Source organism: Argiope bruennichi, chromosome 4, assembly GCF_947563725.1.
Source record: "Argiope bruennichi chromosome 4, qqArgBrue1.1, whole genome shotgun sequence".
NCBI lineage: Eukaryota > Metazoa > Arthropoda > Arachnida > Araneae > Araneidae > Argiope > Argiope bruennichi.
The window spans coordinates 80278189-80295787 of NC_079154.1; the positions used below are offsets into that span (position 1 = coordinate 80278189).

Genomic DNA, 17599 nt, shown 5'->3' on the forward strand with positions numbered 1-17599 from the left:
TAATGAATTAGAGTGCCAACTATATAATATTCTTCAAAAAATGAAGTAATGTTTTTGGTTTGTGTTGGGGAATTCTATTTTCTCAGAGAATGTACAACGAAGCAGTGTCTTTGGACTGTTTCTTTTTCCTTTGTTTTCCTAATTATTTTAATACGTAGATTAAAATATAAAAAAGAAAAAGTTGATTTTATACAGCCAATTATAATCTTTAAAAAAATTATTTTAATGTGAGGCAAAATCAATTTGGAGTTTATAAGCAACAAGACAATATCCTTATCGTGAAATGATCTATTTGTGATCCCACTGATATTTAAACAAAGGAATTATTTATAGTTTGCATGTAGTACATTAATTTATGCAATGTAATCAAAATGCAAAATGTTCAACAATAAAATATCTTGTTATCTGAAATTTATTATCATTGTTAACATTATTATTAGGTACAGTGATAGTGAGTAACACTTGGCCTCAATATTCCGAAACAACATCATCAAAGGAAAGGTTTTCTATTGCTATTAATGATGGATAAAAATTAATTGAATTTTGAAACTGACCACATTAATGATTCATTTTAGAGAGTTTATTTATTTTATTTTATTTATTTATTTTTATTTAATCTGTGCAACTGGATTCAGTGATAAAGCTCCAAAAACCGTGTAGAATTTAAGGTATTCGACTAGGTTAAAAACATGAATTTGAATAAAAATTTACATTTTTATTTATTTAATTATTTGCAGTTTTAAAAAATATTTATGTTTCTGTTTCCAGTGATATATCTATTTTGTCTCTATGTCAATTAGAAGCAAAGTTACAGCAAATTATTGGCATGTAAGCGATGTTTATTTATAAGCATTTAAAAATTTTAAACCCACTTTCTGAAGAATGATTTTTTTTCTTTCATAATTCTGTTGTACGAGCATCGTCATATCTCAAAAAAAAATCAAAATATTTTAATGAAATTTATAATCAGTGCTCGTTATGTTATGCAGGATGTAATGAACTATGAATTGGACATCGAATACTCTAGAGGCAAATTTATAATTATTAAATGTAAATGTTGTTAAAAAAATTCCAAAATTTCATAGACAATTTCATATAATACACAGTAGCATTTTATTTTTGAATACAATACTTAGATAATAGTTAGTGACATTAGTTACAAGATATGTCACACATGTAATGTTACAAAGAAAAATGAAATACTGTCACATTTTTTTTCTCTAGAAGAATCCTACTTTTTGTAAATAAATGTTAAAATGCGCATCAAAAAATGCCTTTTCTTCAAAATTTCACTTTTTATTCATCATTTTATCCTTATAATAATTTGGAAAAACATTATATAGATATCAGAATATTTTTTTCTTTTAAAAAAAAATGTTAAGATATTTTAACACATCATCGGCATTTAGCTACAAGCGGTCAAGCTAAAAAAATGTTAAAAATAAATCAATGCGTACGAATTATTTTAAAATGACATCTCTGTAACAGAAAAAATTGCGCATATCGATATATATGTAGTATACATATCGATATGCGCAATACTATCTTTTACAACGATAGTATTTTAAAATAACTGACATATATTATTTTTTCCCAACTTGGTCAGATTTTATTACATACCAATGTAATATGAGTAGGAAATACTTGAATATTCACTATGTGTACGGAAGATTACGTTGGTGTCATTATAGTGTCAAAACAAAAGGTTAAAGTTCTGAAATTCTTGAAGGTCACGGCATCATAAACTACCATGGGTGTCACTAATTAGATAACCTCAATGCGGGATGAGCAATTTGACTTATTTAAAATTCGCCGACCTTCGTTAAAATAGAATGGAGAATTAAAACATTTCACCAATAGCACATTAATCTTCATATTTAAAGTGTCTTCAAAGCGGAAGTCACAAAGTAACAGCCCAGGAAGAAACCTTCAACCTGAACTTGAAATTTCATAAACGCCCTTTATGAATATACATGTCCTTTCTTTTGTTAAGGTAACTTACTCCATGGCGTAATTATGACTTAAAAAGAATGCTGATTGATCAGTATCAAACATTTGAATATGCAACCCATTAAGAAACAATGTTTTTCTATAGATTGTGGCATCTGAATAATACGCCTTAAAAACAAAGACCAATAAGTTTTTATTATTTAAAGCAAAAATCATGCACCAACTTCCATAAATGGTGTTTAAATATGGATACAATAAACTTTTTACGATGTTATATGTTAAGAATACAATAAAGTTCTTACGACGTTTCTACGATCAGCACAAAGAATATTTTCCTCCAAACATCTTCAAGGACAAATTTTTCAGTGTCAAAAAACAGCTTTAATTTTTATAACATTTTATTCCTTTTATATCACTTTAATTCAATAATCTAGAAAAAGTTGAACTCATTCTTCTGCTTTTTAATTCGGCCTTTTTTTTTTTTTTTTTTTTCCTTCTTCTTTCTTGAAATTAGTTTAACTTAAAGAAATTCTAAACGTACGCATATGAGTCAATAACTTTGGAGAAATTAATTAACGCATAAACAAGAAAGAATTCTTCGTACAATTACAAAATAATTAATTAAAAGCGACAATTTTATAAGTTTTCTGCTTCTTAAATTAAGCAATAAAACAACCAAGTTCTGTAAAAAGTCCATATCCTGCCTTAATCATTAAAAATACATTAAAAAGGGAATAAAAATACAACGGAAGTCAGAAGTATGAAAACAAAAAGAAGTCATTAGGTTTTTACAGGTTTGAAATGTTTGTCAATTGTTAGAGATTTTCAGCAAATTTTAATGTCTTGGCAAGCTAATGCTTTCTGGACGGTTGACAGCTCTTGCATAAATAATGGCTATTAAAATAGTTATCTATTACAACTTTGGAGCAATAAACTTCTTCAATAATATCACTTTAAAAATATTGTTTAGTATTACGGTAATCGTGATTTACTTTGCAAAAATACAGTAGAAAAAAAAAAGGGCTCTTTAAATTATTTTTTTAATGCTCTAGAGTATTGGAAAAACTTGGAAATACATTTTGCAAATTCTAACTTTAGAATAGTTTAGAATTCAAACCTAACGTTCCAATTTAACTCTAAATCCGCAACTTCAGCGTTAACAAATAAGTAAACATTTGTTTGAAAACTGAAATTATCTTAAACTGTATAACCCCACAAACGGCTTTACAAATTGTTAGCGAATAAAACTACAGAAAAAATATGAACATTTTTTTTTAAAGTCACAACAAACTACTTATTTAAATGGATAAATGCATTATATGACTTCTGGATTGTTTTTTAATTTAATTTGGCATTGGAATTTTTATTTTTAATTTTTCAAGCTAAGTCAACAAGAAAACGTTTCACCGCCAAAATGCAGCATCATCTTTGCATCAATAAAGTTTCTGATAGTTAGACTAGACTTGGATGGTTAGAATGGAATTCGTGACAAGCACATTTTGATATGACAGCCATGCAAAACGAATCGTGATTTATTCTTTTTTTATATATATAATTCCTGGTCCAAAACACGCTCAATTAAAATGAAAAGCATAACATGAACATACCAGGAGAATTGTGTTTTCATTCTACCAGATTCAATTTTGATTCATTCCGCAACATTGAATACATTTTCTTTGGAACTTTATGTTAAGTGTTTCTTCGGTTCATTTATTCCTGAACGAATTATAAATTAAGAATCAAAAATTATCGCAAGCATATGATAAAAACTATAAAAAGAATTAAAAATCAGAACATTCAAAGTTCATAAAATTAAAAATCTAAACATTCAAAGTTCATAAATCATTCTTTTCTTGAATAATTCCAAAAAAAATCCACAAAAAGCTCTTCTCATTATTGAATTTTGTTCTGATAGACACTAATTTTCGTATATAAAAGTTTAATGCAACTTCACAATTACAAATTACGATCCAAAACAATAGTGAGAGGAACAGTTGATTAATTTTTAATAATGTTGTATAAAAATTAAAAAGGAACTATGCATATATCCGAAAAAACATTTTTAAAAACGGCAAACATTAAAATTCACTTGTATTTTGTTTGATTCACACAACAGAAATCTGAAAATTATATTTTTTTAAAAAGCTTGAACAGATGTTTGAATAAGCCTTTTTCTGTAAAAACAATTTCTTTAAATTATATTTTATAATGAAAGTATCAAAATCTTACCGTCTTAAATAATATTTGACATTAGTCCAATCAACATCCAAATATTCCTGTACAGCAAGCTGTAATTCTTCGGATTTTCTCTGCATTTCCGCTTAAGTGATGAAAATGCGTCTGTAGATTATGTTTCAGATGATACAAACTGAGACAAACCCGATGAAGTCATTCAGGTAAACAAACCGTAAAAAAATATTCCATTCATTTTTGATGCACTTGTAGTATGAAGTTACGGTCTTGGCAAAACCGCATCAATCGTTTTCATATACTATGTTTCTTCCTCTCTTTCAATTCATGTCTGAATCACTAATAAACTTGAAATAAAAGCTATCCAAGTTCTATTCTTCAATCAAAAAACTAATATAGTTGAAAACTACGACTCTAAATCTGTTTGAATTCGGCTAACATTTACTAATTTATAGTAACACCTGTCAATCGAAACCTTTTTTGCGCAGCAGGTAGATTCACTATTTATTACTTTAGACAATATCAAACCTCTGGAAGACGATGTAAGTTTAGAAGCAAAAATGGCAGAAGACTGATAATGAAGAATTCCAAAAACCAAATCTTCGCTAAACGATCATTTCAATCAAATCAAGATCAACAAACTTGGTATTCTCAAGAAAATAGAACTGTGACACTCAGCCACAAAGGCAACTTGCGCTGCAAACTACTTCGTGGTTGCAACTGCGAATGAGTCAAGGAGTTGCGGGGTGGGACTTCCCGATCCGTGGCACCGGAACGAAAATCGAGGCGAAGGTGACTTTTTCTTGAGGAGGCGGGAGAGGAGAGAGAAAAAAGGAACAGGTTTCTCTACTTCCATCACAACAAGGATTCTCTTCCCTCTCTCTCTCTGTACAAGACCTCGAGGATTCGCACTCGAATGAACTTTACTACCTGGGCTGGTTGGCTGTGGCAAGTTCCAGTCGTCCCCACACATGGTATCTGAAATGAAGGAACTATCGCTCGATGTTTTTGATGTTAAGTCGATCAGTCTGCCGGAAAGTATGTACAGAATAGAAATGAAGCATACGACGATGCCGATGTAAAACGAAGGGGCCATAATTCTAATGGTTTATGGATAATCTCAAACAATCTGTTTTATTGTTAAATAGCCGCTGTATCCGCAGTGGCGCCTTTAATGGTGTATTCTACGTGCATGTGAAAAAAAAAAAGTGTTTAACTTTGTCATGCCATTCTTCATATTTAGTCCCTTAAGAAATTTTAAAATACTCAATAATAATTAATAATGCCTAATTAACTATTGTTTCTCTGAAGATTTCAAATAATCGTGTATAAGTGGGGGCGCGCGCGCACGCGCGTGTGTTCTCTTTTTATTCTCAGCAGTTGGTACATATATGTGAAGATTATTTAAAGTTCTACTTTTTCCAAGAAATGGAATTTTAAATGAGGAGATTAAAAAGATAACTTGAAGGCTGGAATAGAAATAGTTTTGGGGATGTTATTTCGAAGACAGAAAAAAAATATATATAAAAAAAATCATTTTCCTAATTTTTACTCTTTTAAGGAGTAAACTGAGAAGCCAAACTTCGCTAGGCAGGGGTTTTTTTTGTGTGGGGGGGGGAGCAAAATATTTAGATATGAATCACATACTGATTACATATGAATATCTTTCAATCTTCCTTCATCTCACATTCCTCAGTGCCATCTCGCAAAATTGTGAAATATTAGTAAGTTGCCATCCTATGACAACAATGCAAGTACCACAAAAATTTACGAGATGGCGCTATATGATATTGTCAGCATGAGAGCAGATAGAAAAAGTCTCTAACAGTCAGTTATAAAAAGACTGTTTTTTCTTGTGTAAAATCACATTTTTTTTTTCAGGCAAGACACCTACCTATATAGAAACTTGAAAAGCAAAACCTTATCTAAATATAAAATTTGATACAAATCGTTAGAGCCGTTTCCGAAATACACGAAACACATATATCTTAAATAATGGACAATTGTATTTGAAATAAAAACAAAAATAAATGCTACTTTTAAATAGATTTTCAGTTTGTAATGTTTTATTTACTAAATCATGTGATGTCGAAATAACTTTTAAATGCAATTTTATTTATTAATACTAAATTTTTTAAGATTTTTTTAGTAACTAAACCAATTTTTTCAAATGACAAATATTTCGAGTTTATGATATAAATAACAAATAATTTAATAGTTATAGATAAAACTTGCTATCATCTTTTTATGCGTAAACAATTTAAATTAAAAAGAAAATCAGATTCTAATATTTTGAAAATTTAGTTTTAACTCTTAACAGTATTGAAAATCTATTTATTTTGAATTATATTGGTGCAAGTCCATGTTAGATTGAAATTATTTTTGACCGAATATATTACGGCAGAATTTAACCCCGATTGCTTATGGTGAAGTAAATGTGACCGTTTGATATCATGTCTGAAATCTAGGATGTCTTATATGTACGAAACTTTTCAACGATGTATGAAATTTTATGTATGAAAAAAAAGGAGATCTATTACATCTGAAAAATGCAAGGACATGATGGATTTATTACCATATATACCTCCTGTTCATCATGAACATTTTAAAATGTTAAATCCTGAATAAAATTCAATTTAATTATACATACGTATAAACTGAAAATGCATAATTTCATTAAAATTCTTAATAAAACTGAATTGTTTTTTTTTTGTTATGTTGTATTTCCAACAAGAATATTCTTTGTTTTGTTTCACTTTTTATCAAATGAATAAATAATTATAAATTTTTGAATAGTACTTTGTTTTTATTATTAAAAAAAAAGGTAATGCAACTGAATTATTTCCCAATTAAATGAATGTTTATAATTATTCCTTAATTTTGAAAGTGAGACAAGTTCATTCAGTTACAATAAAACTATTATTTTTTTTAGTCAGCACTATAAACGCTATTGGATTATAAACTTACATTATCTTGTACCACAAAATACAAAAAAATATATCTGTTAATATTTACCAATATTTTTAAATTTATTGAAAAGCAGACCTTTAAATATCTCGCAATAACAAAAAATGGACTTGCCCCATTTTCAAAATAAACAGCTCATATCATATGGTACGTATAAAATCATATCGAAGTACACAAAGCGATATAACGACATAGTAGTATTTAAAGAAACAATAGAAATCTCCAGAGAAAGTTTGGATTCAGTTGTGAAAAAGGAATAAAAATTGTTCCAGAAGCAATAAATATTTTGACTGCATTACGTTTTTAGCATTTTTATTTGACTTACAAGCAACAAGATAAAATAAAATTCTTGCAACTTTTCATTTTCATCAAGTAGAAATGACTTGGTCATCTCAGATAAAGTTTAACTGACCTTAAATAAATAGTCAAATACATAAGAATACAGAATCAGAAATACATAAAATTATTGAAAAATCGCCTGCAGGAATAAAAATGAAACTCTAAATTAAAAAAATGCTCGAAAATAATTGAGCACAAAACATAGATTGATTTATGTGACAGTTTAATTAATTGTTAAATAAACATTGTTTAATATGCAATAAAAATTATTTTGGTTTCGATGTCATTTCAAGAGAAAAGTAAGGCTGTTTTCATTATTATTTACAACTGTCATGAAGCGATAGACTTCAACGCGAATCCATCAATATGTAGATATTCGATTAACATAATTCCTTCTTCATTCAATTTCTACATTCATATCCTATTTCTCCCCACACACATTCCTTATCAAGGTCATCTAACTCAAAGTGTTTATTTAACATTACGTATAAGGAGACAAATCATTAATTTTTTCGTGATTTCAGACAATGACCAGGATGTGCAAAATAGTTCCAGAACTTGGAGGAAGAAATCCGGATGATTTCCAATAAAATGAATATACCTCACACTTATAATGGATTTGTAGTTTTAGTGAAACAAAAAAAATAAATGCCATTCGTTTCTACTATCTCCTAGTATTTTAATCTTTATTTTTTGCAAAAAAAAAAAAAAAAAAAAATGCTTTTATACAATAGAATTTTTATTTCAACTTCAGTGCTTAAGTATCATTTTTTAACACCCTACAGTGCAGATAATACTTTCCCAGTTACAACCTTTACTTATGATCACTGCAATCTTAATCCTTCTTTTTAAACTGAAACCTGATCTAAAAAGGTCAGGAAAGTAATTTCTTCAAAATTCGGTCATTCAAGTTTTATTCTTAACGAACTTGTTCATTGTTTGCTGCCTAGTCTTTTCGTGTGTAGGTACCTAAATTCGAAGATTCCGGGAGCATTTTTAAGAAGTTATCAGATATTGTTGGAGGGATTGATTTAAAAAGTAGTTTGTGAGAATCGCACAGAATATGTAAGTAATGAAATTCTTACAAATCGAAATTCTATTTCACAGACGTCAGAATTTCAATTCCAAGTTACTGAAATTTAGAGAAATTCAACCGATTTATTTTGAAAAGCTGGCTTTTGCTAACAATAAATGGAATGTGGAACGATGGAACCAATAAATTAATGCCGTATTCAAACATTACTGAAGACATTTTATACAGTTTTTTTTTTTAAAAAAAACTCCCAACATGGCGAAGAAGAAGTAAAATTATTAGTCAAATAAATCAAATTTAAGAAGAATAAAAATATTTTCTTAATAAAAAAGAAGACTGCATTGAATAGTTTTGGGGAAGAAAGATATTATTTATTTTTAAACAATTAAATAAACAACTATTTAGATCTAATGCATCAGTGAATTAGGAAAAATTATACAAATGAACTTTAGGGTGCTTTGATGCCTGTCTAGTTTACCGACAAATTGTCGGTAAACTAGACAGGCAGTTTAGTCGGTAAACTAGACAGTCCAGTTTACCGACAAATTGTCGGTAAACTGGACAAACATCAAAGCACCCCAGAAAACCGCAAGAGGGGTCGAAAGGGGAACGCGTGACCCGCCTGTCGCCTGGACCGGTCGTGGGACAGCCGCTTAAAGCGGCGGTCCAACGACCTGCCACCTCACGGATTTGGTCATAAATCTGACATCCAACTCACTGGGGGACCACACTCCCTCGTCGCCCGTGGTACGCGTGTAGCTTCCCGCAAAATGTCGGAAGATGGATAAACATCAAAGAACCGGAAAATTTGTTTGGGCTATGGGGGGGGGAAGGGAGTCTTGAGCGGTCGAAAGGGGAACGCGTGCCGTCTGAAAATTTCTCTGGTCGTGGGTCCGCTGCCACAGGCGAAGGTGGAACCACGAAGGAAGGGTGACAGTTTTATGACCACATCTGTGAAGATCATCCGGCCGTTGGACCGCGGCTTTAGAGAGAATTAAAGTTGTGTTCTAAGGGCCATCACCGATCACGATACAACCCTTCCCGTAGGAGGCACGTCCCATCATTGGTAAGAATCAGCCGACCACACACAGTTTATGGTGGGAACCCACCGGGATGGCGAGAACCAACCACCATATCAGAAGCTTTTCACCCCCATGTCTGAGGTGAGAAAACAAACACTATAAACTAATATCAGTGAAAGTGATTTCTTTCATCGAAACTTTTCGACAAATTCGTAATAAAAGTGTCATCTTCTATCATCCGCGTAATAATCATAGATCTTGAGCAAAATGCCGTTAGGGCAACGCATGCATAGATTTTTATTTCCAGATTACGCACATGAGAGTTTCAGGCTTCGTAGTCAAGTAAAGAAAACCAAATATGCCTTTTGGATACCCTTATTTATTTTATCGACCAACTAGAACTAAAATTTGACAGCAAACTACAACCTTGGTTATAAGATCACATACCGAATTTCATTTATCACAGATGTTGCGTTTTCACAGTTGCCGCGTTTGCATGCAAGCAAAAGTACAAACCAACAGGCGGTCAACCCTTTGACGGAGTATGTTCAAAATTTCATATAGATCAATACTTCAGATGACATAACTGCTTACCAAACTTAATCTATCTAGCTCTTTATGCTTAGTAGTAATAGAGTTTCCTGTTCTTGGTCAGCAAGACAGACAGATTTCCTAAGAATGGATTTCGTACAAAATTTGAAAAATCTAAAATATTGGTATAAAGATCATATGCCAAATTTCATCCGTCCAGCTTGTAGCATTTTTTGAGTTATCATGTTCACAGGCAGACCGGCAAACGAGTTTATGTGAATAGATTTCCTTCAAAATTTGAAAGAATCTACATATTTGATTCAAAGACTACATATAAAATTTCTAAGTATAGCTAACAGGTTTTTGATTGTTTTCATACGCAGTCGTAAAAAATTCCAAAAATTTGTTTTTCGGATTCAAAAAAATACGTCAAGATCTGGAGTTTGATTTGATTTAATTTACTTTTTTATTGCGATTACAGGGGGTTTTTTTTTTGCATACTTTTGTATGGCAAAAAAGATAATAAAAATAAAGATAATAAAAAGTGATAAGAATGAATTCGTTTTAAAATTATAAATGTAAACAATGTAAAAAAGAAGAAAAAAAAAAAAGACACACAATTCTGCAGACGAGTTTCAAAATTTCTACACCAAATATGTTAAGTTTCAAAATAATTAGCAGCTTGGCAAAAAAATAATAATAATAATAATAAATAATAAAAAAAGAACTAATCAACAAATGAAAGAATTTCTTTGAATTAATCTCAGAAATACTTTAATTCTGTGTATAATTAAATGATTTCTAGGAATTCTTGGAATGATTTCTAGGATAAGGAAATTCCTAAATTCTTAGGAATTTCTTTAAAAATTGTTCATGTTTTTAAATATAAAATTCACGTAATGAAATCAACTACATGAAAAAAATCGTACATTTTTTTTAATTCTCAAAAAAAAAATTATTAAACTTAAATTTTTAAATTTCATACAAAAATATTCTAAAACGTTAAATTCATTCTAATTTGAATGAAAAAGAATTAAGTAATTTTATATTCGAAACCTTTTACATAAAGGTAATGTTGGACTGTCGGTATTCTTTAATGTTAAAAAATAATTTAACATAGAGAAACCATGAGCTAACTTCTACGCGAATTTCGAAAAACGATTTATGAAATCACTAAATATTTATGAGTAAACTGTTACCTCTATTGTTGAAATCGAAGTAAAACTGCAAATTTAACAATACACTCCTAACTAACCTGTTTTGGAAGATTAAAACAAAAAGTAACTAGTTGTACGATTACGGCGATGAAGAAATGACGAAAATTCCTTAAAGGTATTTGTTATTTATTTATTTTTCTTTAAAAGAAACGAATGAGGGCGTGCCTTAAACAAATCTTGTTGAAGTTGGTCACATTCGAACCAATTTCTAAGGCCACCAACAATGTTCTGAAACTTGTTTCTCAAGAATGCTATGAAATATTTCATTTTTGCGTGAAGACTTCGCATCTCATAGAACAATGATGAAATCTCGGAATGTCTAAGTCTTACGTTAAAGTAACTTGAACAAGGTACAATAAAGCATTAATTTTTTTTTTTATAGCAAGATCGAATTCAAAAAAAGTATTTTCCCCTTTTAGATATTTCGTGGATGTAACATAAAAAAAAATGCAAGCATAAACCCATAATTAACATTCTTTTTATAGATTTTATCAAAAAAAAAACGCAAACTTTAAAATTAAGAAGCAATTAAAAAAACGAAGCTCCTTGCAGAATTTTATTTTTAAAAAATGCAAATTTTATTCGGATTTTTTTATTTAGTGTATTTTTATTTAAATAAAAATATCATAAAATCTAGACTTTTAGCCCCGATTTTCTTTGGTGTATTGATTAGTTTAGTCTAGTTAGATTAATAACCCGTTTTGAAGATACAAGAAGGCTCGTATAAGAAAAGAACTATTATTATAATAGTTATTTTATAATTATAATGTAATAAAATAAAACAAGATATTCAGATAAAAAAATAATTAAAAAAAAAGCCTTAAAACAGCATGTAGAAAAATAAATAATCCACTAATGATAAATAGAATTGGACACGCATGTTTAAATACAATATCAATTTCATTGAGATTATATAGGTAATTTCTGTTCCGGTCAGATGATTCCGAATTCAACATATAATTCCTAGCTAAACGAGCATTTACAGAGGGGGGGGGGGAATCAAAATACTTGAGAAACTCCAGACATCCTGTTTTAACAATAACCTGAGCAACACAAAAAATGTGCAACAATTTATCTTTTTGTAAATCTAGATACCTGTTGGGAAAATTTAATTCAATAAGCTCTAAGCTCCTGCACAAAAAGAAAATAACATCTGTAAAGCTAAAAATATGAAGAAATTTAAATTTAAAAAAAAAACTACAGCAATATTCTTCTACTTAAAGAATTATTTGATTTCGCATTAAATTAATATTCCATTTTTTGAGTTACAGAAAGACAATTAGTATGATGGAGAGATTTCTTAGATCTAATCTGTCATTCATTCTTTCAAATTCAACGCAAATTACGCAGATAGTTAGAAAATACCTTCTTCCTTAATCTATTGCAAAAGAAAATATTCGCATGATTATTAATTGATAAAACAATGAAAATGGTTTAAATTTCCTTACAAAAATGAAATCTACTATTAAAAATTATGAAAAAAAGTGCCAAAATTCTGAGAAAATTTACACAATTTAACTGTATTATAACACGTTCGCTTTGCGCCTGAGATTCGGATCTCCATCTAATTAGATTACCCCTTCTTTGATATAACAATTGTAGAAAAGGGGTATTCTAATTAGACGTATATGCGAACTATTTGATTGTAGGTGTGAAGTTAAGGCGGCTGACAACTTATTAAAAAGACAATTCTTTTCTAAATTTTAAAATGGTGTAAAAATTAAGTTTAGAACAAGAGTATGTTCGGGAGTCATCGCAACAAAACACCACAAGCTCTAAAATTCGAATTAAAATTTCAAAAATATAGTCACGAAGTGCACATTCCCATTCTCCAAAGTATATTTTTGATAGATCTAGAAGAACGGCCTGTCCGATAAAGCACCAACACACACATTTTCCTTTATTATCAGTAGATAAACATCGTAATATTATTTGATTTTTTATATTAGATTTGCAGCTGTAATCAGATGATGCAGACGATACTAAGAAGGTATTTCCTACTCCAAGCGCACACATTACGTCAGAGTGAGTGATTTGATAATCGATTTTATTTAACAAGGGGATTTTTAGCAGCGTTATAAGTTGAATCTAAAGTTCCCTAACAAGGATGACCAGATTTTACTAGAAGGCTAAAGTTAACTCTAAAGTTTGTGAATTAATATTATTTAAACATGATTGGGTGACAAATAGATTTATGTTGTATGAACTCCTTAATAATTCGCCTTAATCTTCCACACGAACGATTTCTTTAAATTTTTCATACAAAATCCAGATTTATTTTTAAACCCTTTATATATGCAATGCTTATAAAGTTCTATTTACATAAAACGCTATAACAGCATCGCGCGACAAACTATAAAAGATCAATGAGATGCTAATTCTACAGTGTCCTATACAAGAATAAATGAGATTTCAAGATTAAAAACGATGTCAAGTACATAGGAAAATGAATTCGAAATTGCCATTCAATCACTTTTAAATCGTATTATTTCTATGGATATTTACTGGAATACTATTACTATTAGGAATGCTTGTGAGAACATATTAAATTTTAAAGTATATAATCAATTTAAAATCCTATCCGAGTCTGATTTATCCTGTGTCAGATCTAACTCGAACAGCACCTGAAAATCCTCTTGAGCAACTGAAAATTTCTGAAACCTACTCCATTTTCTCGTGTCTTTATCGTTTTCTTCTTAGTTGAGAAATAGGGAAAGTAAAAGAATAAAAGCAAGGAAAGAATACGCCATTTAGACGCAATGTTGGTCAGAAAAATTTAATATAATATTGTCAAACACGCTCTTGAATTATTTTCTACCCTTTTGTGAGAATAGAAAACTAAAAGTATTGCTTCCCCCCCCCCAAAAAAAAAATAAATGAAATTAGAACAATTTGAATGCATGAAATTTGAGAATTTATTTGCAGCTTTGTCAATTATTCTTCCTCCTTAAATATTGAAACTAATTTAATAACCATTATAAAAAGTATTTTACAAAACTTCATACTTTATTCTACAAAACATTTATAAAATTCCTTACAAATTTAAAAAATCTTTCATGTGTTTTATCTTTCGTTTTTCCAAAAAAAATTGCTTTGACAGTGATGAACAAAATTCCATTTAAATACATTCCATCACATAGACTAAGATAGATATAGAGAAACCTTAACAAATAAAAAATCTTATTTAGATTTTTTTTTTAATAGAGGTTTTTTTTTTTTTTAGAATTAAAAGTTTTTGGCAATTAAGCATAAAAATTTTACAAATGAAAATATTATTAAAAACTGAATACTTAAAAAAAATATCACTTTTTTGCTAATATTCGATAAAATTAAATTTAATTAAAAACTGAGTGCAAAATATATCTGAACAAGCAAATATTTTTTTAAAAAGCTAAAAGGAAAGGAATTTTATTTTAGAAAATTTTTTATACTTCCTTGAAATAAGGAGGAAAAAATCTAATAATTGCATTTCCATAGACAAATATACCTCACAGCATTATAAAACAAATCTAACATTTTTAAAATACTTTTAATCAGCTCATTATTTCATCCGACAGTTTTTGAAATTCCGTTTCCTTCAGAATATAAAACTTTCCATTGCTTATTTTGAAGGTATAATATTTATATAATAATTTTATAAAGATGATAAAGTGTATGGAAATCAAATTTAGCACAATAATCTTAAATTCAACTGATGAAATTTTTTTAAACAATAGATTCATTTGCTGAGAAGTATCTTCTGATAAATAATCATATTACCCACTTTAAACCAGCAATTAACAATTCAATTATTGCAATACAAACTTTTCACGCTTACATTTACAGATAAAAGAAGAAAAACTAGAATACAAAAATCATATTTACAGCTTAGTTAAAAAAAAAAAAAAAAAAAAAAAAATAGATAAAAATTTAAAATCTTGAAATATTATCATTTCAAGGTTTTTTTAAATTAAAAAGTACAGTTTACATTATACTAATTTAAATCATTTAAGATTCATTAATTGGGTTAAGAATTATTGTTGTTTTGTAATAAACTAGAATTTACAGTAATTTTAAATATATTAAAGTGGAAAACGAATTTTTATTTTTTATTTTTAAATTGTTGTCATTTGTATTCACATTATTCCTATTTCAATTTCAGAATACCAAAACATGGGCATATATTAACATACGAAAAAATTAAAATTCCCAATCAATTTACTCAAGTACAACCTTTTATTACTCTTTATTAAGAGCAAGATGTTCTTTGAACAAAATATTAAAATATTCATTTCATTTAAAATATCAGAGGAATAAGATTCCTCTCATCTTTTTTGCCAAATTAAATAACATAAATGAAATTTGATAAAATATAGTTCTAGGATCTTCAATGCAATTTTATTTTTAATAAACATTTTCAATACAAAAAGGGATAAAAATTACTCAAATTCTTTAATTAGGTTATTCCTTTCCCATAAATAAATGAAACGATATAAGAAATATTAATATAGTTGATCACTAAAGTCAGTCTAGTTATGAAATTAAATCATTATGAGAATTATTGAAATTCTTCTCATTTCAATTCACTTTCTAAGTATTTAAAAAAAAATGCAATTGATAGTTAAAATACAGAAATATGAAAACTGTTTAGTCAGTCAAGAGTAAAGTTAATGAATAGTAATTTAAAACTCATAAGTAAATCAATTCAATCAACATGACATCTTTCATTTAACTACTTATGATATGATATAAAAGACAGGATGAAGTGAAATTTTAAAATGATATATAAGTAAGATTCATATGATTATTCTTAGTAAAAATGAAGTTCTTGAGGAAATAGCTTTTTCTTCTAATTAATAATTAACATGAAATGTGAATTTTAGATTAGAAAATATCCTTTTTATATTAAACTTCTAAAACTATAAGTAAAGGAATTGATTAATTATATATTTGAAAATATACAATTAATCAATTTAATTCCTAAAAATTAAAGGAAAAAATCAAAACTCAACTAAAAAAAAGATAACACTTACTTTCTATGTTTTATTTTCAGATCTTGATATGTAAAAAGTTTCTGTTCAGTTAATTCCTAAAATATAAAAATTATGAAATGCATTCACAGATTGAAAGCTAACAAAATTAAACTCAATCCACACAATAACATTCTTCAGAAAATAACAAGTGATGCTCTTGTGATAGCAAATTTTAATAAAAGACTCAACAAGAGGAAAATATCCAATGCTGCACACTCATACTCAGCAGCTGTGGGTCATAGTTTCTAATCAACTATTTCCTTGAAGTATCTACAGACTAAAAGTTTTGAAATCTTTTCAAAGATAAAGATATTTCCTTTAGAGGAATGATTAAGCAAAGAATTAATACTATTGACTACATGGAAAAATTCACAGAAAATATGCCATAAAATGGGAAAACTTCTGGAGAATTTTAGATATCATATATTTAACAAGTATTTACAAATATATTACTGGTAAAAGTAATGTTGAATCATTTTTGTGCTTCAATTAATATTTCTATACTTTAGGACACATTCAATATAATATTTCAAGAATAAAGCTTGGATTTTCACATTTCAAAACAGTATGCAAAATAAAATATAACAAATAAAAACTTAAAACTATTAACTTTGATGAATACTTTCACTTCATGCATAACTATTAAAAAACTATCTAAGAATTTAAAGCTAAAAAATAATTTTAAAAAAAGATTTAGAATGCATTGTTCTGTTAAATGCAATTTTTAAGTCAAATAATTTAAACATAGAAACATTTTCAGAAATAAACTTAGGAGAGCTAAAGTTTATAACTTAAAATATATAAAATACAGATTTTAAAACCTTGATGTTAGACTTTGGCTTAAAATCATTATGAATAAACAAAATTATAAACTGCTTGAAAATGGCTATATTGAAATATTATTACATTATTTTTAAGAAAATATATATTATAATGAATTTACCAGTAATTTAGGACCATCAATATGTCTGATTTCAAATGCTGGTATACAGTCTTCTAAATGCATCTACAAAAAAATAATTGGATTTTTAAAAAATTAACTTAAATCTATTAATGGAAGATTATTTTCAAATACATAATTAAAGTAAAGTTTTTATTAAAAGTATTTAATTTATTCATAATTTTTTTCAGTATAAATTATTTAATATTGCAAATCTCAAAAATAAATACAAAACTATATTAAACAAATTCACGTAAAATCATAAAATTTGGAAAGAATTTAAGAGAAATATAAACTTTTTTTAATTCATCCAAATTGAATTTTCTTTATAAGAACTATTAAACAAATAAAATATTTTAATAAAATTCATTAATACTTTAAAAGAGAAAAAAAAATCG

General features: G+C 28.1%; 1 protein-coding gene across 5 annotated transcripts in view; it reads right to left on the minus strand.

Moving 5' to 3' along the window:
• Positions 1-17599, minus strand: part of LOC129965927 (lymphocyte cytosolic protein 2-like) — a 66814-nt gene that overhangs the window by 48677 nt on the left and 538 nt on the right. For 4 of the 5 annotated variants that reach the window (XM_056080218.1, XM_056080215.1, XM_056080219.1 and 1 more), the window contains exons 2-3: positions 17205-17267; positions 16262-16317 (exon numbers count right to left, since the gene is read on the minus strand). In XM_056080218.1, the coding sequence (XP_055936193.1) occupies positions 16262-16317; positions 17205-17267 (119 nt within the window). Of the gene's footprint in view, positions 1-4179; positions 4996-16261; positions 16318-17204; positions 17268-17599 lie in introns of those variants that run through there. The other variant, XM_056080220.1, reaches the window with a different exon arrangement.